Here is a 26,053-nt window from a genome sequence, read left to right on the forward strand (position 1 = left end):
ATTATAGTAGAAACCTTAATTTAACAATCCCCTGATGATGGATTGGTGTCTAATTTTTTTGATAAGCACCGATGATATAAACATGAAAGAAAATACACACCTAACACATCACTTTAGAGGAGGATATTTGTGATTAAATAGAGATTTGAAGGAGCTAGTTTGTGAAGAGAGAATTAACGATGATATAAGGGGAGAGGATGGAGAGAACAGCAGATGTTCATTGTGATGTTCAAAATGAACTCTGTTCCCTCTTCAGTCTCTTTTAGGAGAAACTTCATGCTGACCTTGTGGCTTCCTCTGTCCACTATATAATTTCTATCAATCAACAAATATGGATTAAATCTTTTTATTTGTGAGGCACTAGTTCTAAGTGCTTGAGGAATTCAAAGAAGTACCCTACCCCTAGAGAACTCACAATGTAATTGGGGACAGAAAATATATATCCTTAAGACTGAAAAAAAAACACAGTGGTAAACAATTTGTGCCAAGTATAATAATCCAGCACCACATGTCCATGACATTCTTGTACTTAGTATTTATGGTTTTTACCTATTCCCACGTGGCCTCCAAACCCCATGACTTTCAGTTATGGGCAATGTTCTAAGGAACAAAATTGAATCAGCCAATTGAGAGGCTAATTGGAAAGGACAGGCAGGAACCTGGGGAGGAAGGAAGGAAGAGAGGAAAGACATTTTAGGAAGGAAGGATGGTATGAGCACAGGAAAGTCAAGGACTGCATATGGGGCCAAATGAGCCAGAAGGGCTGAAACAGAGGATCTGAAGCAGTGGGAGATGAGTTTGGAATGACAGGAACCTGCTGTTTCAGAGCCTTGTGGTGGGCTGACATTGAAAGACCATAAAATCAGTGTTTTAAGAAACGTTGCACCAGCAACTAGAGGGATGGAATAAGGGCAGATTAGGAAAAGCAGAAAGGCAAAAAGGGAACTGTTTCAGCAGTAGTTCAAGTATAAGATGACAAAGGCCTGCAACAGGATGATGGCCATAACAGGCTGGCTGCCTAGCTGGCCAGAAGGTTCCTCTCTTAAGATAGGAACTCTGTGACTTCATCTTGCAGTGCACCACACAGGGTGGAATACATGTAAAGGCTCCACATGTATTTGTGGTTTGGAAGCAAAGAAGAAACCCAACAGAAGTTGGTGATTGATCCAATGTGTAGGCAGTCCCAGGAGAGAAAGCAGTCATTCATTCACTCAATTCAGGTATTTATTGCAAACCTATTTGGTTCAAGGGCTTGGGCCAGCCACTGAGAAGAACTATAATGAATGAGGCACCGCTACTGTCCTCCAGAGGCTGCCATCCTTTGAAAGGAAAGCTGCAACAGAAGTGGCATATAGTGGGATTTCAGAGAGAGCTAATCTAGCCAAGGAACAGCATGCAGGCTTCTTTACGGGTGGCAAACGGACACAAACAGGTCTGTGAAAGACACAGGAGGATAATCAGGCTATATCATAGAAATCTGGAGCATTTTAGAGAGGAAGGAACCATGTATCTAAATTTATTGATGTGGGGCAGCCCAGGTGGCTTAGTGGTTTAGTCCTGCCTTCGTCCCAGGGCATGACCCTGGAGACCTCGGTCCAAGTTCCACGTTGAGCTCCCTGCATGGAGCCTGCTTCTCCCTCTGCCTGTGCCTCTGCCTCTCTCTCTGTCTCCTCTCTCTGTATTCTCATGAATAAATAATAAAATCTTAAAAAAAAAATGTTCTTTATAAAAAAATAAAAATAAATTTATTGATGTGGGACTGTCCACATTATATCGTTAAATGCATACTTCTTCACAATAGTGCAATCTCATTTTCATTAAATATAAAAGTCTAGCAAGATACACAACAAAATTTAACTGAAGGTTGATACTTAAGGTAACTTTTACTTTCTTCCTTATACAGTTCTGTATTGTGTACCTTTTTTCTCCAAAGAACTTGCATTTATTTAGTAAGCACAAAGCAGCTATTTCTGTTTGTGTTTAAAGGAAAAGGCAAAAATAAAATAAAAAAAAAAATTAAGGAAAAGGCAGCCAAAAATGCAAATATTGCAGGCAGGCAGTCAGGAAAGGTGATGACCTGAGGGAAGAATATGAACTTTATGACTAAGAGGTTGATGTGGCCCTTGAAGAGCAGAGTTTCTTTTTTAAAGATTTTATTTATTCATGAGAAACACACAGAGAGGCAGAGACATAGGCAGAGGGAGAAGCAGGCTCCCTGTGAGGAGCCTGATGTGGAACTCAGTCCCAGGACCCCGGCATCACAACCTGAGCCAAAGGCAGATGCTCAACCACTGAGCCACTCAGGTGCCCCGAGAGCAGAGTTTCAGTTCAGTGATGGAAGTAGAATCCAGATGAAGCCTTGGGATGTTGAGGTTTTGCAAAAAACCCAAGAACCTTTGATAATGCTGGCCACTGCCTCTCTTTTCAAAACAACGAATCTCCTTTTTCTACAAACCAAATACACAAAATAGTGCCAGAGTGACTGGAGCAGGTAATAATTCAAATATTCAAGAGGAGATCCTGCCCAGCATTGGGTCTGTACCTTGCTGGCTTGATTGGCTACCCTTGGGGTGACTTGATTTGTGCATTTTTTATAGATGTTAACAATCACTTAATACAATTTAATGATGGCATTGTAATTTTGACTGATCAAAACCAGCTCACTTTGTAATTTTTGCCTTTATATAATTCAGTACAGCTTATGAAGTGCTTTCCTGTTGATTATTATCTCATTTGTTTCTCATGTTCCCTTGAGGCTGGTAGGGCTGAGATCATTAGCTCCATTTTATAAATGAAGAAACAAATTTAGGTAGAAAAGTGACTTGCCAATGGTCATGTGGCAGATAAATGGTAGAGGAAGTATCTGACTCCTGGGTCAGACCTCTCTCCAGGGAGCCGCGTGTGGCCTGGGAGTCTTCACAGTAGTTTGACTAGAAGTCAAGTCTGAAACATGGATTGCTCTGAGAGTTAAATAATTAAATATATAAATATATAAATGTAATTACATATAGTAGATGCTCTGAGCTTTTTTGTTTTTAAGTCAAAGAAATAGCCACCTTCACATTTCCTCAGGGACCCTTAGCATACTTAATAGACACTCACATCACCTGCCTGGGACCACCAGCACTCTTCTAAAATTTTCCACCCTTTCTGCTATTGCTTTTTTTAAATGTATGTATGTGGACATATATATTGTCTTATAAAATTATGCTTTATTATAGAAATTCATAAAAATAAGGGAAATATAAGAAAAAGTTAAACTACATTATTACCCAGAAATAATTGCTGGTAACATTTAGTATGTGTTCTTCTAGTCCTGATATTTTCTTGATCAGTCTTTTGTCATGCAAGCTCTTAATCTGACTGTTCTTACTTCCTAAAAGAAACCAGTAATTGAGAGCCAGAACAGAGAGAGACTCCACAGTGCCAGAGCAGAAATGAATTAAATACATGCTATTTAGCTTGTAATGATAGGCTGTGAGTTTTTCTGGAGGATGGGTTGGTTTTCTTCCTCTTGTTAACTACCTGTGAATCATATGGATAACATGCCTAAATTGTCATTTCTTGATTCTCAGTGTGAAGACGTTTTACTGAACACGTGGTAAACAGTTCAAGGTCTAAACAGTAATGATAAGTACTCAATACTCCAGATCATAAGGCAATACCTTTAGCCAGTATCACACAGCTCTTCTCTGCAATTTCTTATAACAATTGTTATCAAGTGATTCATTAACAACAGATCGTCAACGAAAATCCCAAACTGTCATATCTTACCTTACTAATCCAGATCCCACAAGTATCCCAGCAATGCAGAGCAGAGCCACTATGCTGTTGACCACATTTGGGTTTTGGACCATACCAAGTAGCACAAGAGTTAGAAATTCACCGATTAAGTGGGGGGCCAAGAGAGCAGCAGAGAAATACCCAAATCTGGCAACCTCAGGATACAAGCCCAGAGTCCTAGAAATACATAAAGTCTTTAGTTTCCTCTCCAGGGATTATTTAAGAAAAATACCACATGTGCCTTCTATGAATAAGTCCATGGTGGTTAATGGGTGGGAAGAGTTTGCAGGGTGAGCAAAACTCCTTGAAAGGCCTTTTGGAACAGAGATACCCGTTGAGACCATTTTTTACTACAAACTGTTTCTGTTGGCTCCGACTTAGTGTGCCACCTTTTCCCTTTTACAGCTCCTTCAGTTCTCAGAGGAAAATATTAATACTTAAACAATGCTCACAATCAGTGCAGTAAGTGGAGGTGTTGAACTCTCCAAGCTTCTCCATAAATAACCATGTTCTGCTTAGCTAGCCGTGCTCCTACCCTAACTAGCCTAGCCTACTCTCCCAGTGCTGAAGGCTCACTGGACCTGCCGCTCTGCCCCTCCATCCCTGTTACCGTGGGATGGTTGCCAATGTGAAAACCCTTCACTGCCTCCATCGTCTGGTGAATTAGCCCTTCAGGTCTGCTCCATTCTTGTTTCTTGTTCTACCAGCTCCTTCCACAGACTTGATCCCCATTTTCTTGTGAACAGACTTCCCTACATCCATGCCCCTTCACTCTTATATTCCTTCCACTAAATACACTTCCCTGGTGATAGCGTGTCCCCAACAACCATTAGACATGGCTGCTCTTTCTTGCATTTGTACAGTAAGGAAAAGGAGCTGGCATGTCTTAGATGCATGCCTCCCTACCACTCAAGGCCACAAATCATGAATTTGCTTGTACTATTAATTCTCTTTCCCTGTGCAACCCTTTGTGTCTTTTAGGGCATTGTCTCACCTTTGATGATTTTACAGCATCTGGACAAGGGTCAGTCTTTGCACTCCTGCCCACTATCATTTATCCTCAAGGTCTTTAACCTTCCTGATGAACCATCAACATCAGTGCCTCCTAATCAGGCAACCTGACCAGTTCCCATGGCTCCATCTACCTAATCTTCATCATTCACCATGTCTTGGACTTAAATGTTACTCAGAACTGTTCTATTTTCCCAAGATTTCAGATTCTGAAAGTGCTCTCTGATCAGGGCATCCCTCCTCTCTCCTACCTCAGGTCCTTACCCCCTTCTGTCTTTGCCTACCAGTCCCCACACCCAGAGACCCGGGTTCTTCACTTAAGTTCTCTCCCTGAAGGTGTGCTGAACAAGGCATTCCTCAGCACTAATCAAATCTGCTCTGCCTCACCTGAACCCCTAGACCCCTATTTTTTTTCTGTTTACTGGGTTCCAATGACATATCCCTCATGGCTAATCTATACCTCTACTTTAAATTATCCCATCCACTCAATTACTAATTTCTTGCTATCTTTATCTTCTCTACTTTTCATCTTCCATGTCTTGGGCTCATTCTCTCTCTTTTCCCCCTATTGTTGCCAAGTTGATCCTATCCATTTGTTCCCTGATTTCATGTTATCCTGATTCCCTATCCCTTCCCTGCACTCCCCTCGAAACTTGATCTGTGAATTTTCCTATTTTGCTATAGTTTCATCTACTCTTCAATCTAACGGTTTTTCCTGATGGTGTTATTTACCATATCCTAAAAACACCCACTCCCTGAGCCTGATAACTATGTGAGCAATTGCCTTCTTTTCATCCTACCCTATACCATCAAGCTTCTCAAGCAACATCTGCTTCTTCTACCTCCTTCTTTACTTGTTCTCTTGTGAATCTGACTTGTAGCCCCACCACACTACTGAAGATCCTTTTTGGAAGACTGCTAATGACCTCTTAATCTGATCCCTTACCTCCATGAAGCTCTGCAATATGAATGGATATACCACACCTCTAGTCTGCTGCCAAAGCAAGCCAGCCTCACCCTCCAGAGTCCAAGAAAGATGGGTCACTCCCTGGTTCAAAACCCTCTCCTATGTTCCATTATCAAATCCACTTCAGCCCCTTAGCTTGACATCCAACACCTTCCCCCCCAGAGGGGCCAGTCATACCTTTCACTACTCCTTCCAATCCTTTTCTCTCAACAGCACAACTGAACCTTTCTCTGGAAAGGTCTTATGTGTTTTTGCTCCTGAAATTATGCCCTTGCTCTTTCTTTTCCTGGACTGCCCTTGCTCTCTTTTCTATCCATCCGAATAATGCTCATCTCTCAAGCTGTCCTCTCAACCAAATGGGCTCTTGTTCTCCTTTGTAATTAACTTGGATAATGGATGTGAAATGAAAAAGATACTTACTCCATCTGTACCTCAGTTTGCTCATCTACAAACAATAATTATAGCACCACCTTTATAGAATGATTGCAAGCCAATTATCTGAATTAATACATTTAAAGCCCTTTAGTGCCTGACATAGCCAGTGCTCCGTATGTGTTAGTTATTATTATTATATTCCTCAGCATAGTGTTTGTGCATCCTTATAATACTAATCTTACACTCTCTTGAATTAAAATCATCTGGAGATTTATGCCTACAATCCATCATCTGAAACGCTCTAGAGCCAGATGTGTTTTGGAATGTGGCAATTTACAGATTTTGGAAAGGCTGTACACTGCATAGACCATACTTGTCACAGTGGGATCGGGGACTCCGCTTATAATCAAGCATGTTGTGTTGATGTGGGGAAAGTATAAAGAACATCATGTCAGTTCAGATGAGATTTTGCCACTTATTTCAGGTCATTTGTGCTGCTAAAAGTTACAAAAACACTGTAGCTTTCAGAGATGTTTACATTTCAGAATTGCAAGCTTGAGTGCAGAAGGCAACACCTTCTGTTCACTCCTCTTTGAGTCTTCTGTTGCACCTTGTACTATGCCCGGTACTTAGTAGGCATTCAACAAATATTTCTGTCATTTAATCAAAGTATTTGCTACATTGCTAACAGCTTTGCTGCCACTGGAAATGATTCTTTTTATGCCTTTTTATCAAAAGTAGTCATGACCTGTGTGCTTACACGAGCCTAGTTTAAAACTGCCCTATTTTCTCAAATCTTAAAGTACTTTCTTTCTCATGGGCACTTTTCCAAATATTATATGGTCTTCAAAAATCAGTGCTTCACAAATTTTAAGTGCATATGAACCACCTGGGGGGTCCTTTTAAAGGCAGAACCCAATTCAGTAGCTGGACTGGAGATCCTGCATGTTAAACAAGTTCCAAAGTAAGGCTGACACTGGTCCATGGGCCACACTGAGTAGCAAGATTCTAAATTAGCAACGTCTTCAATTTTCAGCCAAACTTGATTTACTCAAAAATGATCAGATTTTAAAAATCTTCTGGATCATTCAGCCTAAACTAGACAAACCTGTGATTTACATCATGGATTAGAGATTCAATGTTCCTGAGTGTCTGAGAATAGCGAGGCTTCATCAGGGCAGGCAGGGAGGCCCTGTGGTCCCTGCCATCATCCTCGGTGGGGAGCCCATCCTGCTGCTAACTCGGAGCAAGTGGCTCTGCCTCTGTCACTCTCCAGAATGAGACCAACTTCTAAACAGACCCACCCCAAGACCTTCCCACTCTTCATCAGGGAGCTCAAACTCACTAGGCCCTGGTTTGTCTTTTGCTTACATATCACTTAATTCATAATAATTATATTCATGTAATGTATCATGGGTCTATATACGGGCTATGTTAGGAACACCTGCTTCTGAATTCTGGCCTGAAGAAAGCATCCCAAGAACTGCCTGAAGTTCTCCAAATAACAAGCTGGGCACCTTTAAACTACCAGAGTCACAGAATACCAGGTAATACCCCCATCTTTTCCTAAGGGAAAACCATGTGGAACAGGGAAGATACTTCTCCTTCTGATGACAATTATGCAAATAAGTATACATTCTTAGATTTATATCTTTTAAAAGCTCTAACAAAAACCAGAAAGAAGCCATCAATCCAAACCTAAGAGCAACAGGGATGTGCCCCTTCCCAAAGCCGCTCTTCCACTGCTCAAGCCCCCTCACGCCCGCCCAACTGTGAGGTTGTAGGTGGAACCTCAGCAGAGTTGCCCTTCCAGCTAGGAGGAGCCTGGGAGCCATGTTCTTTTTTTCTTTCTTTTTTTTTTTTTTTAAAGATTTTATTTATTTATTCATGAGAGACACAGAGAGAGAGAGGCAGAGACACAGGCAGAGGGAGAAGCAGGCTTCATGCACGGAGCCTGACGTGGGACTCGATCCCAGATCTCCAGGATTAGGCGCTGGGCTGAAGGTGGCACTAAACCTCTGAGCCACCCGGGCTGCCCCTGGGAGCCATGTTCGATTGCTATTGCTATTGAACAGCTGCTGGTTGCCTCTGCTCCTGGATCCCAACTACTTCAGGGCAACCTTCTCTTTGCAGGCCCTGCAGAGGATGTGGGACACAGCAGTGCCTAGCACCATGCAGTCTTGCTGGTCAGCTCTCAGGTCCCAGGTGGCCCCAGCTGGCTTTTTTTATTTGTCTTAAAGGACAGGATATTGTACTAGGCACTGATGGGCAAATAAAGATCTCCAGGGCCAAGAAGAAGGCGTTCACCCTGGAGCTCCCCCTCCTTCAGTCCCAGTGGCCACCTGGAGCTCCCCAGGAGGCCAGACCCAGGACTGAACATCTCTGAACACCCCCTTACCAGTAGCACACACTGCTGAATATTATGGTGGCAAGGACACTGAAGGGGAGGGCATGGAGCACATAGGCCAGCAGCATCTGCCACTTCTGGTACAATCCGTCTTGGCTCTCCTGGTCGCTGACAGCTCGCAGCACAGGAACTGGGCACAGAAAACAGGCTTCAGGATAGCTGGTCACTGCCACAGAGCTAAGGGGAGGGCTAGCCCAGAATGAACTTGAGTTCTGTCAGGGTTGGATGATGGGGACGAGCTGGGGCTCCCTAGTCATGTAAAGAGGAGACCTGCTGTCCACAGAACTGTAAACACTTCCCCCTACAGAAATCTACTGTACTTGAATTACAATATGGTTGTAAAATTTATTTCCTTCTCTAAAGTCACGGGAGAGTTGTCACAAATTCAAGAACATGTGCAAAAGGGTCACGAATGATGTGAGGTACTTTGTCCTCTTTTTGTGCAGGGTCTTGGTACAGAACACCAGGCAACTAGGTGGTGTTTCTGGATCCTCACTCAATTTGAAAAATGGGTGCTAGCTGTCCTAAAATAGGCTTCAAAAAGAATATAACAGTACAAAATTGGCAGGTATCTTGGACCTCAGGCTGCACACCCTAATTGCCAAGATAGGGATAATGGGAATGATCTTTTAAAAATCTCTTCCCAAACCCTGCCCCATCAGCAGCCCTAACTTCATGTTTTCCTGAACCCTTAAAAACCCTCAGAGAGATCTACTTGATCAACTAATTCACACAAAGATGTTAGTAACTCAGTAGTTAACTCTTTGCCAGGGAGAGAATCTAGAGAGGGCCAAGTTTAGTTCAGCAAAATTATAATGGTGGAGTCTTACAAGATAAGATGCCAGCTGGAGAAGGGAGATGATCAGGAAGAGAGGAAGTGCCCTCCCCACCCCTGGGGTGAACTGGGCACAGGCACTCACACAGATTCACAGCGTTGAGCATGCCTGTGTATGGGGTGGCACCCACAAACTGGTATAGGAGACCCACACGGTCCTGGACAGCACCCTTCAGCACATCGTTCTGGACCCGCAGAAGGTAGAAAATGACGAACAAACCCATGATCAGATTCTGAACAAGACGCATAATCACTGCCAGCTTATTTCTCATTAAGTTTCTTGTCACTCTCCTGAAAGCCAAACAACCCCATTTTAATCCCTTTTCTTTCATTGGTGGATATCTGACCACTTAAAACAGGGTGAGGCTCTTACCTCAAGAGAACACCCAGTTTAGAGAGAGCTCCAGGAGAATCTTTGGTTTTGAAAGGAACCATTGGTAATGTTTTCAGGTGTTTTGTTCTTTCAATGTTCTCCAAGGTTTGGCGATAAATTGCTGATTCTTTGTAGGCAGATTCAATCATCTGGACTCTCTTGTAGGTTTCTAATTCCCGTTCTTTGCTTTGGGTATCCACTGATGTCAGGTCCACTAATTTTTCCCCCCAAAAGAAATGACCCATGTGTTTTTAAATACATATATATGTACAATGGCTAATAATATAGGTTTCATCATTGATTCAGGAGTACTAGCTAATACCTCATCCCATCAGAAAAACACCTGTTGTTCATGCCTACCTATAAAATCAGAGTATCTTAAAACTACCAGCAAGACCCTGAGGATTCAACTGGGGCTGTCTGGGAGACTTTAGAAGCTCAGCTGATTCTTCTCTGACAAAGTGGACATGCAGCAATTTAAGAAAGATCCCCCAACTCATTCTGATAGGTCATCTATGGCAAAGTTAACTGACCTGACCAAATTAATTCCTTAAAGACTGAAATCACCAAAACAAAAGGAATAATAAAATCCACTAGTGCTCTTGATACCTATGCAGAAATCTGAGATGATAAAATTGAGTGAATATTCATGATGGGAAGTGTGAAAAAAAACTTACTATAGAAGTCAAAAGGGTTTGAATGTTCGGGACAAGGGTAACTGCAGCCATTGAAGAAATCAAGCATTTCTGCTGGTGTCCCACAGAAAACTAGCTCTCCGTAGCTCAGAATGGCAATTTTATCAAAGAGCTGATGGGAAAATCAATGGCATTAGTATGTATCAGTTCACCGTATCCTTCTGGAGAATAAATTTCTAAGCAGTCAGTCCCTGTTGATCGTGGCCATGCATCAGTATTCTTACATGCCACTGGGGACATACAAAGTATGTCCCTATTTTTTTCAGCCTGCGTTGCCCCTGTGCATCATCCGCACCTGGCCTGGACCCAGCATCACACCCGGAAAGGACAAGAACTCCTGGACCTGGGCAGTGGACCTGGGTTTGAGGCTCAGCCATGTTCCCAGAGTGACCTTGGACAAGGTGTTTATTTTATCTTAGATCCTTGACTCCCATTTTGCATAATTTCTGAGTCTCTTTTCTATAAAGTGGCAATACTGATACCCACCTCATAAGATTGTTATGTGGACTAAATGAACTAGTGCATAGAAAGTACTTGGTACATGGTAGACACCCTTCCCATATCAGGTCCCAAATGGACCCAAATGCTCTGGTTGACAAGTACTAATCTCTACTTCACGATCGTCAGCTCAACACACACCCCCTCTTGATGAAGTAAGTAGAAACAAAAGCCCCCCTCACCTGGAAGAGCTCGGAGCGTGGCTGGTGGATGGTGACAATCACAATACGGTCTTTGTGAGCCAGCTCTGCCAGGAGGACAACAATCTGATTTGCTGTCATGCAGTCCAGGCCCGTGGTAGGCTCATCAAACAGCATAACTTCTGCAGGCAAGGAAGGGTCAGGCTTCTGAGTCACTGACAAGACTGGGCTCTGCTCTAAACTCAGAATTTTGAACAGTTCCTTACTGAGATGTCTTATCCCATCCCATCTTACCCTATCTAAACAGTGCCCTGTGAGAAGTACCTGCATATAAACTGGCTTTCAGCTTGAGCCCAGGCAGAGGAACCTGACCTCAGAGGACCCACCTCCCAGCTCCAGAGCACATCTTGGCCTTAATCCTTGAGGGGACAGAGCAGCAACAAGATCAGGCCTCTCACGTGGTACTATGGACTGTCTGGGCTCTGTCCCAAGGGCCATGACAAAGAATAAGGGCTGGCGAGCAGGCACCAAGTTGTTTTCAAAAGGCTGAGAGGAGGCTGGTTAAAAAGACATAACCTTGGGGATCCCTGGGTGGTTCAGCGGTTTAGCTCCTGCCTTCAGCCCAGGGCATGGTCCTGGGGTCTTGGGATCGAGTCCCACGTCGGGCTCTCTGCATGGAGCCTGCTTCTCCCTCTGCCTGTGTCTCTGCCTCTCTCTCTCTCTCCCTGTGTCTCTCATGAATAAATAAATAAAATCTTTAAAAAAAAAAAAAAAAGAGGGACGCCTGGGTGGCTCAGCGGTTGAGCGTCTGCCTTTGACTCAGGGCATGATCTCTGGGGTCCTGGGATTGAGTCTCACATTGGGCTCCCTGCAGAGAGCCTGCTTCTGCCTCTGCCTATGTCTCTGCCTCTCATGAATAAATAAATAAAAATATTTTTTTAAAAAAGACATAACCTTCATGTGGAGCACTTTCCAACACTAAGAGTCTTTGCACTGCAAAAAACTCTGCACCATAAAACAAAGTCTTAGGTGGGACAGGCATTTAGATTCTTTAGAAGGTTTAACTGTGGTCATTTCTACCCAGGAAGTGAGAAGGGCTCTTTGTGAATATCCCTCTTCTTTGCCTTCTAGTGACCAACCACTAGTTGGAGAGCAAGCAGTCTTAGCCTGCCCCAGTGGAGTATCCAGGGGCAACATGTCCTCTTCCAGGTGATGGTTAAGAGCTGGGATTTTTCCAGTGGTAGGGAGAACGACCAAACCCAGCAGGAGCAGCAGGTAATTGGCTACCCCATCTTGATAGCTCCTCTCTCCAAAATATACACTTTTTTGCATATCAAAGTCCCGCTTTAATTCCTGCCATTTCTAGTCACACCCAAAATCATTGCCTTTCCATAGCACCCACAGTGGTGCTTCTCTAATAAGAATGGACCAGAGGCCTGTGTTCATGGAAGACCCTAACTGCATATTAAAACACAAATATAGTGTCTCCAAGTCCAAGAGCTGTTTTGTACTTGGATGGTAGAACAGCATCAGGAACTATGTAGCATTTCCAAAGAAATTGGGTCCCCAGTTTGAAAAACCTCAATGATGTCAGTTCCACACAAACCCCTTTCCAAACGGAGACTGTAAAAAAAAGGATGGAAAATGTCTGCAGACCCTGGAAGACAGCAGCAGCTAGTAATGGTTCTGGGTCCCACTTACTGGGATCCTGGAGGAGCTGGGCTGCAATGGAGACCCGGCGCCGCTCGCCACTGGAAATCCCCCCAAGGTTGTAGTTGCCAATTAGTCGATCTGCCACGTGGCTCAGACTCAGCTCTACCATGACTGTGTCCACCTGTAAGAGACACAGAGTCCAGGAAGGCTGGTCACTGCAGGGATGCTGCTCCAATTCATGGCGTGCAGATGACATGGGAGAGGCAATTCCCCTAAGTCCTCAGGCCACCTTCAGGCTCACCACTCCCTAGGAACAACATGCCTATTACGATAAAATCCAATTTGGTCTTTTTTTTTTTTTTTTAATTTTTTTATTTTATTTATGATAGTCAGAGAGAGAGAGAGAGAGAGAGAGAGAGAGAGAGAGAGAGGCAGAGACACAGGCAGAGGGAGAAGCAGGCTCCATGCACCGGGAGCCCGATGTGGGATTCGATCCCGGGTCTCCAGGATCGCGCCCTGGGCCAAAGACAGGCGCCAAACCGCTGCGCCACCCAGGGATCCCTCCAATTTGGTCTTAATCATAATACATGTGTCAGGTTAAAATAAGTAATACAACTATTTTTCAAAAGTCTCTAGAGCAGCAAAAACTATGTTTATTTCAGGCAAATTCACCAGAAAACAATGGAGAGGTCACTGGACTCCTATTTTCAGATGCTGCATTTAAGTTCAGCATACAGAAAAATCCCCTAAAAGCATAGGTACAATGCACCTTTTTAAAAATGTTTGGTTGGGATCCCTGGGTGGCGCAGTGGTTTGGCGCCTGCCTTTGGCCCAGGGCGCGATCCTGGAGACCCGGGATCGAATCCCACGTCAGGCTCCCGGTTCATGGAGCCTGCTTCTCCCTCTGCCTGTGTCTCTGCCTCTCTCTCTCTCCCTGTGACTATCATAAATAAAAAAAAAAATAAAAAAAATAAAAAAAAAATAAAAAAAAAATAAAAATGTTTGGTTTTTGAAATTTTACTATAATAAATGCTTTAAATGTAAAAAAATATCCAATTTGGTTTAAACTAACTTGGCTACCCTTATGTAACCCAAATAAGTCCTGGAGTCCCATGAGGTTCAATTTCAGTGTGATTTTGCATCATATATAATCCAGCTATCAAAAGAAATTAAAAATAATGCCAATTTTTATTGAACTCTCTTTAAAAATTTCCCAGGTGGCCAAGTTTATAACCTGCAGCCATACTTAATGTCCTGTATCCCATTCTCCTCACTCTATCTTAGACTCTGCCATTCCCTGAAACCATCACCTTACTCCTCCTCCTCAATTCCCCCACAACAATAACAACTAGAAAGGTTCTTTACTGGCTTTCTAATCAAGAAAGTTGGCCTTTGCTTCCCCCTCCTTTTTTTTCCTTCCTCAGCTTAGCCTATCTCCAGAGACCCTTTCAAAAATCTTTATTTCTGGCCCTGCCTTTCTGATTACCACTATCTGCATAAGGCCCTAGGGAAAATAGCTAGAAACGTACCAAAAATATTCATATATATATGATAATGAGTTTTGTTCTTATGTACCTCAAATGAGATTGTGTTACCTTTATAACGAAAAAGGAAACAAAACACTGCATTAAAAAATAACAAGGGGCACCTGGCTGGCTAAGTGTTTGAGTGTCTGCCTTTGGCTCAGGTCATGAGCCTAGGGTCCTGGGATCGAGTCCCACATCAGACTCCCCGCAGGGAGCCTGCTTCTCCCTCTGCCTAGGTCTCTGCCTCTCTATGTGTCTCATGAATAAATGAATAAAATCTTTAAAAACACAAGTAAAGAAAAACAAAACAAAACATAAAAAACAAGTAAGCAGGAGTAAAAGAGGGGATAATTTGTGGAACAAAGTTCCAGTGGATCCAGGGAGTGGGATCAACAGCATGGATGAATGTTTGGACCAAATGAAGGAACACATCTGAAATAGATCCTAAGGAGTAGCAGGGTTTTTTGTTTGTTTGTTTGTTTTTAAGGAGTAACAGGGTTTTAAAAATGCATAAATAAATCAGTATGATTTTCTCTGGAAAAAAGAAGGTTCTCCTCTTGCCATCAGAGTAGGATTCTGGAATTGAGTCTTGCTTGACATGGCCAGGTTGAGGTGCTCACCAGCCAGGGCAGATTCCTGAACATCCCTTTCATCTGTTCTGCAACAGCAAGAAAGGAGTAAAACTTGCCCCTCCTGGCTTGGAAGCAATGGACAGAGGAGACATTTATTCAACCTGTTTCACATGCCCCATGCACTTTACCAAAGCCTCTCCCATGTTTAGGAAATACTATTGGGAATGGAATTCACAAAGTCTTAGAAGGAATCCTTGGGATCATTGGGATGCACTGGGATCATCAACCACTATGCTATGTTTTCAGATAAACTGACTCATCAACTCCAGAAGAGATACATTATTATTCTATGTATTATAGAGGAAAGAACAGATCTTCAGAGAGGTATATAACTTGTTCAAGGTCACACCATGAACAGGTGGCAGAGCTGGGACTAAAAGAACTGTCTGGGTTCTCTCAAGTGGTCCTTGAAGCACAGGGATTAGCCAACAGTCCAGCAGACACAGCTTTATCATGTCAAGCACAACTTTATGTTCAGGTTCCTCAGAGGAGAGATCTGTGTTCTGTTCTCTATTATCACCACCACTTCCTTCTCACTAAATTGTCACGATTTTACACCCTGTGGACTGGATTTGCTCAGAAAGTACTTTCAAGCAGAACTTTTGCAGGATATTTAGGGACTGTCAGTGCCAGAGGAATGTTTAGCAGGGGGAAAAAATCTGCAATCAATTGATTTCAAGGCATCTATGAATTTTTTGAATTTTTATGCAAATGTGCATTTTCTGGGGAAGAGCTCAGTGACTTTCTTAGATTCATTCTCTCAGAGGGAAATGTGATATAAATGGATCACCAACTCAGAAGAATCTGTTTATGACTGCATTTCTCCCACCCAAATACCAATAGGATCTTCTCCTTTCCTTTTTAGATACATAAATACTGAAGCAAGCAGAGAGAGAAAGTCTGCAGATGGACTTCTCTGTCATTCACTGTCAGGGCTACTGAATTATGTGAACATGGCTGTGCCTCAGTGTGGGCTAACTTGACTTCCATCTTCTCTCATCACAGTGGGGCTCAGGAGATCCCAGAAGTTCAGGGAGACAAGATGGATCCAGAGGACCTGAGTTCACCTCCCAACTCTGCCTTTCCCAACTGTCTGATCTTAATCTTGTGTGTCAGAAGATAAAGTCTCCTTCATAGGGTTGATGCCAGGATGCAATGAAATACTGTGTGACAGAGTCTGACTAATGTCAGCCAGCTATGAGGTCAGAGTCCAGGCACACCTTCTTCCATTGCACTTCACTTTATCGCACTTCATAGGTATTGCATTTTCTACACATGGATGGTTTGTGGCAACCCTGTATCAAGAAAGTCTACTCAAACCATTTTCCAACAGCATTTGCTTACTTTGTATGTCAATAAAGTATTTTAAAACTAAGTAAGTATATTGGTTTTTTTAGACATAATGCTACTGTACACCTAACACACTAGAGTATTAGTGTTAACATAACTTTTATATGCACTGGGAAACCAAAAAATTCATTTGACTCTAATTATTTTGATATTTGCTTTATTGCGGTGGTCTGGAACTAAACCTACAGTATCTCCAAGGTATGCCTGTGTACCTTGCAATGCCTTCTGAACCCTCTAAGCTAACCTCCGGGCAGGAAACAGAGCTAGGTATCACTGTGAAGCTGAAGGTCCTTCCTGAGGACCAGGCTCCTTGCTAAGACTCCTCTGGAGTAAAAAAGCTATCCTCCAGCACTGTCTAGGACTCTCAAACAGAAGAATGCCCTTTATTCATCTGGGCATTATATCAATCAAGTCTCCTGGTATTTGGGACACAGCTTAGACCTAATATCACTCTCTAAGCCCTGTCTGAAAGTCCAATGCCAAGGACAAATTGACTAAGTCCCTGGTGACAGACCCAACAATGCCTGATAAAATGGTACAACCTCAGCTGATATGGAAGATTTCCTTGGAGCCTCAATGGCATTAGAGAAGACCAGCCCTGGAGCCTGAACTGCAGATCCCTCTGGGTTTACCTATGAATACTTCCAAACTGGATATATTTAAAGGAACAGATTGAAACCTGGAAAGAGTAGACAAGTCAATTGTTTCTTCCTTCATTAACTTAATCTAGTTTGGATGAGGCACATTCAGAATGCCTCAAAGAAAGTTGAGAAAAATCTCAACAGGGCTACAGGGCAAAGTATGGTGAGGAAAATAACCATTTTTATTCAAAAATAGAGCTCCTAAAACAGTACCATCCAACAGAAATATAAGCCCCACATAGAATCCAAACATTTTAGTAGCCACATTTTAGAAAAAAACAAGTGGAATTAACTTTATATATTTAACCCAATACAGCCAAAATACTACTATTTTAACCTATCAACAATATTTTAAAATTGTTGAAATAATGTGAAACAACTTCACATTGTTTTTCAGACTAAAGTTTCTAAAATTCTGTATTTCCCATTCATAGCACATCTCAATTAGGCCTGGCCACCCATCAAGTGCTTAAAGCCACAAGTGACCAATCACTGCCATACTGGACAGTACAGGTCTAGACTAAAGTGGTGAAGAGTGAAGGGGAGGAACGGGCAAGTGGAGGGAAGAGGAGGTGCGAAGCCACCACGGAGTGATCCCCGAGGGAACAGGGCTGCAGGAGGCCAGGTACTACCCACCTTCTTCCGGTAGAAGCCCGCAGAGCGGTGGCGTACAGCCAGCAGCGCTGCATAGTGCAGCGTCTCATGCACAGTCAGGTTGCTCAGCAGTGTGTCGCTCTGTGGGAGAGGAAGGCGTCAGCGTGGCCAAGGCCAAGACTGGGCCACAGTGGCTGGGGTGGGGGCCCTGGACACACCCACCTGCTGGACATAGGAAAAGCAGTCCTGGAACTGCTCCCTGCGTAGCAGCCGGCCATTCACAAACACCTCTCCGAGGAAGGTCCCCTTGCGCCGCAGCCTCCCGGACATGGCGTCCAGCAGTGTGGTTTTCCCTGAGCCTGGGAGACAAGAAAACAAGGCCCAAGAGGACTCCCCCCACGAAGCACTGCTGGGCTATCCCCAGACCCTCAGTGTACCCTTGGTCTAGCACAGACTTGCTCTATCTGTAGCCCCCTGTGTCAAACTCTCATTGTACCACTGAGTCTTTCCGGCTTGTCTCCGGAGTCAGAGAGGGACAAGCCATTTCCTTTATCCCAGTCAGGGCTGGAGGAGCCTGTCTGCCTGTTTATTAGGGGTTTTTTGTTTTTGTTTTTGTTTTTTTTATTTATTCCTGAGAAACACAGAGAGAGGCAGAGACATAGGCAGAGGGAGAAACAGGCTCCCCACGGGGAGCCTGATGTGGGACTTGATCCCAGGACTCTGGGATCATGCCCTGAGCCGAAGGCAGACACTCAACTGCTGAGCCACCCAGGCATCCTTGTTTATTAGCTTTTAAAGCTGTTTTGAGTTGAAGAAGAAAATTAAGGATCAGAATAAAAAGAAAACCTAGGCTCTTGGAAACATTTGGATCTAGGACATCGGAATCCTTTTGAAACTCCCCACCCAGGATCATCTGGTGGTTCTGGAAAGTAGAGGACATTACCTAGAGCCTTGATAACCAAGTGTGGTCTGAAGACCAGCAACGTCACCTGAGCACTTGTTAGAAATGCAGAATCTCAGGCCCCAGCCCCTTGAATCACATTCTGCTACCAAGATCCCTAGGTAATTCCCACGCATATCAGAGGCTGAGAAGCACTAGCTTAGCAAGTCCTTTAGTAAAATCAAGTTGGCCTCAGCCTGCACTGAGAGCCTTGGGCATGACCCAGCTGCTTGTTGCTAAGAGCTTTCCCCTGGTTTGGTTTTTCTTGGGTTATAAGTTAGGTGATACTATTAGGATAAGACACCAGCTATACCCTTCTGTTCATAGTGGACACAAACCTACATGAGCCCAGAGAGTCAATAGAGACAAGGAACTGGCATTGCCAGGTGCTAAGAAGTTAGATTAACAGAGAAATAGCCAGGAGGTTCTGAACTGTCTGAATAGATAGCAAGAGAATTCTACCAAGGATATGACAACTTCTGCAAAACCAAAGAGATTTTTTTTGTTGTTCAAATATTGTAAGGAAACTGCTTGTTGGGGCATCGGGTAGCCCAGCTGGTTAAGTGTCTGCCTTTGGCTCAGTCATGACCCCAGGGTCCTGGGACAGAGCCCCTCATTGGGCTCCCCACTCAGTGGGAAGTCTGCTTCTCCCTCTCCCTGCCATTCCCCCTTCTTGTGCATGAGATCTCAGCCAAACAGATAAATAAAATCCTAAAGAAGGAAGGAATGAATGAACAAATGAACAAATGAACGAATGAACAAACAAACTGCTTTCTTTGTACCCTGTGAGGGGTACAAAGATGAGTATGCCAAGCTCCTATAACAGTGGTCTTATCTAATCCATGGCTGACCCAGTTCAGTTAGCTCCCCAGTGTCTTCAGTAGAGGTCAGGGTGGAAGAGAGGAGAGGGATTGTGAAGAAACAAAATGTGACATCATCATTCGAGTTGTCTTTCAAAACATGCTCTGAAATTTCCTTGCATGATCCTAGGCCTTGTATGTGTTTCTTCTAACTAGAAGCTTCCTTGCCTTCCCATTTCTGGGATCCAATCTCCACTCTGACAAAAGCTCCAAATAGCCTGGTGCCTGGATCCTAGTCCCAACACATCAAAACTGACTTCCCTGAAGTTATCATGGTTGTTTCCTTATTGCCATATCTGGTGGGCATCTTCCTGGATGCTGACTTCTCAGCAGCATTTATACTATTCTTTGCCTTTCTATGTAAATCTCTCTCCCTTGGCTTTGATGTTACCTCATCCTCTTGGTTTTATCCTACTGGTCTGGCTGCTCCTTCCCAGCTCCCTGTGGACAACACTTAGGGCCTTTGCTCTTCTCATGTAACACATTCTCACAGCTCAACAGCAAGCACCAACTTGCTAGCCAGTATGCAAGGGAGCCACCTTAGAAGCAGATTCTCCAGCCCTGCTCAAGCCCTCAGATGACTGCAGCCCAGCAGACTTCTGACTACAAACTCATAAGGTACCCTAGACAGAACCACCCAACAAAGTCACTTGCAAATTTCTGACTCATAGAAACCCTGGGAGATAATGATTTTCATTATTTTAAGCCACTTAGTTCTGGGATACATTTTACATAGAAATGAATGGCTGGGGCACCTGGGTGGCTCAGCCCATCAAATGTCCAACTCTTGATTTCAGTTCATTATTGCTTAATGAGTGTAGAGTTTCAGTTTTACAACCGTGAGATCAAGCTCTACATCGGGCTTGCACTCAGTGCAGTCTGCTTGTCCCTCTCCCTCTGCTCACCACCCTCATGCACACACTCTCTAAAATAAATAAAATCTTAAAAAAAGAAAAAGAAATGGATGGCTAATATAGTCTCTTTTTGTAAGATATCTCAACTATTAACTTATTAAGGACTAGCAGGATGAAAAGTTTATTCGAAAAAAGAATACAAGAGGAAAAAAGTATTAAAAAAACTGATACGTATAATCAGTGGAAAAACGGTCAGAGTATGCAAAATTAGACACAGAAATGGTTAACGGCCTAAAATATGACACCAAAGGTACAGGTAACAAAAGAAAAAATAGATAAATTGGGCTTCATGACAGTTTTAAATTTTTGTACAAAAGACACTATCCCCAGCGATGTCTGGAATGCTTAAGTGGAGGAACACGTGACTCTTGATCTCAAGGTCATGAGTTTGAGCCCCACACTGGGTGTAGAGATCACTTAAATAAACTTTATTTATTTATTTATTTAGTCCTTGAAAAAGATTTTTTTTAAATAAAGTAAAAAAAAAAAAAAGGACGCTATCCTCACTGCAAAAAAAGGCAACCCACAGAATGCGGAAATACTTGCCAATCACATATCTGATGACAGATTAATATCCAAAATATATAGAAAGTTTCTAAAATTCAACAACAAAAAATTAATCCAATTTAAGACTGGGTGAAGGACTTAAATAGACATTTCTCCAAAGAAGATATATGAATAGCCAAAAATCACGTGAAATTACTAAGCATAAATCACCATCACTAAACATTAGGGAACTGCGAATTAAAACTGATAATACCTTGCACCCTTTAGGATGGCAACTATGAAAAAATTGGAAAATAAGTGCTGGTGAGGATGTAGAGAAATTGAAATCTTTGTGCACTGTTGGTGGGAATACAAAATGTGAAATCTTTGTGCACTGTTGGTACGAATACAAAAATACTGTGAAAAACAGTATAGTGGTTCCTCAAAAACTTAAGAATACAGTTACCATATGACCCAGCAATTCCACTTCTTAGTATAGACCCTAAAGAACTGAAAACAAGGTTGTAAACAGACATTTGTCCACTTATCTTCATTTCATTATTCACAGTAGCTAAAATGTGGAAGCAACTCAGGTATCCATTAATGGGTGAATAGATAAGCCAACACAGTGTGTGTGTGTATGTGTATGTATATATATATACATATATACACACACATCTCAATAGAATATATCATTCAGTTTTAAAAGAGAAGGAAATTCTGACACATTCAACAATCTTGAGGACATTATGGTAAGTGAAATAAGCCACCCACAAAAAGACAAATACAAACACAGTATGATTCCACTTATGTCAGGTAGTTAGTCAAAATCATAGAGACAGAAAGTATAGTGGTGGGGCTGGGAGCAAGGGGAATGGGGAGTTATTGCTTAAGGAGTGTAGAGTTTCAGTTTTACAAAATAAAGACCTACGGGCATGGATGGTAGAAGGGTTGCACAACAATGTGAATGTATTTATCACCACTGTACACTTAAAAACAGTTAAGATGGTAAGTTTTGCATATTTTATACCACAATAAAAAAAGAAAAAAGAAAACAAAAGGTATTAGTGTCCTACAGACAATAAAACTCTGACCTTTGGGATTATCTTCCCTAAAAGGACAGAAATTATAACTAAATAGTCTTCTGTGAGGGAGGAAGCAACCCAGAGTCTAGGTCCCAACTGATAGCAAATTTTGAGTCAAGTATAGTTACCCTCCCTTGTAGTGCTGGGTGACCCTAGGCAGGCTTGCATTACACCATTCTGTCATGAGACTTTAAACACATCAGTCTTCTTTTGCCTCACTGATAAAGATTCGATTAACAGTGCTGTGTTAGGTAAGACAGCAATGAAATCATCATTTTGGGGGTGCCTGGGTGGCTCAGTGGTTGAGCATCTATCTGCCTTTGGCTTAGGGGGTGATCCCGGACTCCCGGGATCAGGTCCCACATCAGGCTTCCTGCATGGAGCCTGCTTTGCCTTCTGCCTATATCTCTCCCTCTCTCTTTCTTCGTCTTTCATGAATAAATAAAATCTTTTAAAAAATCATTTTGTGAAACACTAGCAGTAATTCAAAGAATTGATTTGTTTCTCACTAATTCAACAAATATTTACTAAGCCCCTACTGTAGCCAGCCCTGTTCTAGCTGTTGAGAATACAGTAGGGAAAAAAAACAAAGACAAAACTCCCACCACCCAGAGAACTTGGAGTCTACTGTGAACTCATGGTCAGTATAAAAAAATAGCTGTTGGGGATCCCTGGGTGGCGCAGCGGTTTGGCGCCTGCCTTTGGCCCGGGGCGCGATCCTGGAGACCCGGGATCGAATCCCATGTCGGGCTCCCGGTGCATGGAGCCTGCTTCTCCCTCTGCCTATGTCTCTGCTTCTCTCTCTCTCACTGTGTGCCTATCATAAATAAATAAAATTTAAAAAAAAAAAAAAAAAAAAAAAAGATAGCTGTTAAAAAAAATAATAATAAAATAAAATAAAATAAAATAAAAAGATAGCTGTTGTCATAAAACCATGATGAGGTATCATCAAAAACCAGCCCATGGGCTCCCAGATCAAGACCTCCCACCTCCCACCCCCTGTCCTGCTGAGATGTGCATGAAGCATGACACTGACTTGTGGGACACCCTTCTGAGAAAATGAGTTCATTCTTTGTTGCATGCAACATACCACCCTAATCCTATAGAAGGCAAGTAACAACAAATTATGGGAATAACTCAGCTTTTCTTCTCTTAAGGAATATTACAATTATCAATAGGAAAATTAGAATAACCCTGGACATTATGGTACTTTCATATAGTTAGAAATGTTTTGGGGTACCTGGGTGGCTCAGTCAGTTAAGTGGCTGACTTATGGTTTAGGCTCAGGTCATGATTTTAGGGTTGTGAGGTTGAGCCCCATGCTGGACTCTGCACTCAGCAGGGAGTCTGCTTGAGATTCTCCCTCTCCTTCTACCCCTCTCCCTACCACCACCCCTTGCCTCTCTCAAATAAAAGTCTTTATTTTTTTTTAAATTTTTATTTATTTATGATAGTCACAGAGAGAGAGAGAGGCATAGACACAGGTGGAGGGAGAAGCAGGCTCCATTCACCGGGAGCCCGATGTGGGATTCGATCCCGTGTCTCCAGGATCGTGCCCCGGGCCAAAGGCAGGCGCCAAACCACTGCGCCACCAGGGTTCCCAAATAAACGTCTTTAAAAAAAAGAAATGGTTAAAAATTTGGAAATAGGAACAGACAGGAAATCTCAGCAAAGTATAATAATTTTAGTCAGTGAGTTGCTTCTCATTTAATCTTAATGCTATTGTCAATCAGCTGTTCACCTGCTGTAGAAGGGGAATGGCTATGGATTTAACTCCCCAGGTCAAATGAGGCTGACCATGCTTGACCTTTATCACAGACTTGTGTTACCCATTTCTATTAAAGAGAATAATGCAAGTGTGTAGTGCTAGTAAATGTCAACAATGTCAGTGCACAAGAACTCAATCAGGAAGCTCCTGTAAGGCAAATTTGTCAGAATCTTTCATCCTTAAAGTGTGCAGGATAACCTAGTGTAGTCAACCCTGTGGTGTTCACATAGATCCCCTTGCCCTTGTCAGAGTCAATGCACCCATCCTCCAGCCACTGAGGACTCACAGCTGATTCCCCATGGGGCATGACCCTCAAGACACAAGGGGCTACCGCTCAGGAGGCTACACCTTCCCAGAACAATGACTGGCTGATGCAGGTACACAAACTGTGAATTCAGCCACAAGTGTAGATATCCCAGGAAAGAAGAGGAGAAGGTGGGAAATGGGCACACAGATGGCCTCAGTGGAATCTGTAATTTTAATTCTTAAAAACAAAAAGATCTAAAGCAAATGTGGCATAATGTTAAGATTTGATAAAGCCTTACAGTGTATATTAACTAAGTGGAATTTATTTTATGTATTTTTTTAAAGATTTTATTTATTTATGAGAGACACAGAGAGAGAGGCAGAGACATAGGTAGAGGGAGAAGCAGGCTCCATGCAGGGAGCCTGACCTGCGACTCCATCCTGGATCCCAGGATCAGGCCCTGAGCCAAAGGCAGACGCTCAACCACTGAGCCACCCAGATGCCCCCTAAGTGGAATTTAAGTTTTAAAAAAAAATTTAAGGATTTGATAAAACCAGATATTAATACATAAACATTCTTGGAGTGCCTGGGTGGCTCGGTTGGTTAAGCATCTGCGTTCGGCTCAGGTCATGATCTCAGGGTCCTGAGATTGAGTCCCACATCAGACTCCCTGTTCAGGAGACAGCCTGTTCCTCCTTCTGCCCCTCCCCCTGCTCATGCTCTCTCTCTCAAATAAATTCTTTTAAAAATATACATAAACATTCTTTATATTATTTGCTTATTTTTGCCTATATATTTGAAATAGATCATAATAAAAAAAATGAATATAAGACTAACTGGGCATGCATCTTTGTGCTTAATTCCTTTTCCTGCCTGTTGGCAGGATACAGATCAGGGAAACTGTGTTTACTGAGCACCCCTACAAGCCAGGCACTGTGCTAGGTACTTTCCATACACTGAAATAGGAATTACTGACATGTTAGGCAGGACTTTATTCTTTTCCAAGGATCTCTCTTAAGACTTTACATTAGTACCAGATTTCATTCTAGTATCAAATTTGTAGCCTTCTTCCAACTTAAACCTATTTCCTCAATATTCAAACCAAGCTAAAGCCTTTTCTGAATGCTGAGAATGTAAAGTACTCCTTCCCGAGCTTACCTGAGCTCCCTAAGATGCACATGATCTGCCCACTCTCGACATACAAAGAGACATCTTTGAGGATCTGCCTGTCCCACTGCTGCCGGCAAGATGCGAAGTCCCACCAGGGCCCAACTCGGTGGCTTTAAAAGAAAGGGAGTATGGGGTTCAAGAAGGGGCCAGACCCTTGCCCCCCAGCACTAATTCCAGCTGTCTCTGGACAGGTTCCTAAATATGCCTGGAGCTCAGTATCCTTCTCTGTAGACACAGGCAGGTAGTGACCAAGAAAGGTCATCTATGCAAAACCCCTGCCCAAGAGCTGCTCTGAATGCCGGCTCTTTGGCCGTGTAGGGAATAAAATAAGCAAGAAGCTATTTATTCCTCCTGTTGACCCTGCGTTCCTTCACCAGGCTTCATTACACTTTGTGTTGTAGGCACTCCCCAACCCAAGCCCTCTCCATCTCCATGGCACAGGCTTCAGGGGGACAGCCCTCTCCATATCCATGGAATAGGCTTCGGGGGGGGGGGGGGGGGCCAGGAACGACATAACACAACAGGAAGGGATTAAGGGGGCACAAAGTTGGGGCACAAAGCAGATCACAGCTGCCTCACTGTCAGTTTCCAGGTCTTCATGGGCAAAAGGGGGGCCATTTACCATTGCAAATGGCTTTGTAGCCCAAAGCCTACACACATGGCCCTCATTAGTGAGGAAAGCCAGCAGAGGCTCACTCACCAAGAACCATGACCATAACTCAAACAAAGCCCAGCTTCAAGCTCCCAGTAGACAAAAGAGGCACGGCCTTACCTGACACTATAGGAGACATGGAGAATGCCCAGGCTGTGTCGAGGCTTTGAAACAGCCGCAGGAACATCCTCTGGGGAACTCTGGGGGCCTCTGCTTACTTGGATCCACGAGGACTCCACAGGGGCCAATGATGGGAATTCACTCATGGCCAAGAGACAGCAGAGACAGGTGAATTTTTGGGCGCCCTGACTCTCCCTTGAGGAGCCTCAGTAGAGCCAGCAGCACACTGCCCTGCCTACTCTTCACCGGGCCCTGCAGTCCCTCCCCAGACCTTACCAGCAGCGGGACTGGGGTTTGGCCACAGATGCCATTATCTGATGTACCTTTGCCC

The 26,053-nt window shown here is 43.3% G+C and overlaps 2 protein-coding genes across 5 annotated transcripts in view; one reads left to right on the top strand and one right to left on the bottom strand.

Annotated features, from left to right (window-relative positions):
• The window catches only part of DYNC2LI1 (dynein cytoplasmic 2 light intermediate chain 1), a 62,179-nt gene extending 45,961 nt beyond the window's left edge, over positions 1-16,218 (top strand). Inside the window, exon 14 of the mRNA XM_041754784.1 lies at positions 15,901-16,218. The gene's annotated coding sequence lies outside the window, so the exon portion shown is untranslated. The remainder of the gene's footprint in view (positions 1-15,900) is intronic.
• Positions 1-26,003, bottom strand: part of ABCG5 (ATP binding cassette subfamily G member 5) — a 38,803-nt gene extending 12,800 nt beyond the window's left edge. For all 4 annotated transcript variants that reach the window (XR_005987773.1, XR_005987772.1, XM_041754780.1 and 1 more), the window contains exons 1-11: positions 25,723-26,003; positions 24,939-25,060; positions 17,703-17,839; positions 17,523-17,621; positions 12,786-12,918; positions 11,127-11,266; positions 10,429-10,558; positions 9,752-9,965; positions 9,464-9,669; positions 8,535-8,673; positions 3,775-3,960 (exon numbers count right to left, since the gene is read on the bottom strand). Coding sequence is in view for 2 of the 4 variants with exons in the window: in XM_041754780.1 (XP_041610714.1) it covers positions 3,775-3,960; positions 8,535-8,673; positions 9,464-9,669; positions 9,752-9,965; positions 10,429-10,558; positions 11,127-11,266; positions 12,786-12,918; positions 17,523-17,621; positions 17,703-17,839; positions 24,939-25,060; positions 25,723-25,868 (1,652 nt within the window). In the remaining 2 variants the exon portion in view is untranslated. The remainder of the gene's footprint in view (positions 1-3,774; positions 3,961-8,534; positions 8,674-9,463; positions 9,670-9,751; positions 9,966-10,428; positions 10,559-11,126; positions 11,267-12,785; positions 12,919-17,522; positions 17,622-17,702; positions 17,840-24,938; positions 25,061-25,722) is intronic.
• Between the last annotated feature and the right edge of the window lie 50 nt (positions 26,004-26,053).

Source organism: Vulpes lagopus, chromosome 5, assembly GCF_018345385.1.
Source record: "Vulpes lagopus strain Blue_001 chromosome 5, ASM1834538v1, whole genome shotgun sequence".
Lineage (NCBI taxonomy): Eukaryota > Metazoa > Chordata > Mammalia > Carnivora > Canidae > Vulpes > Vulpes lagopus.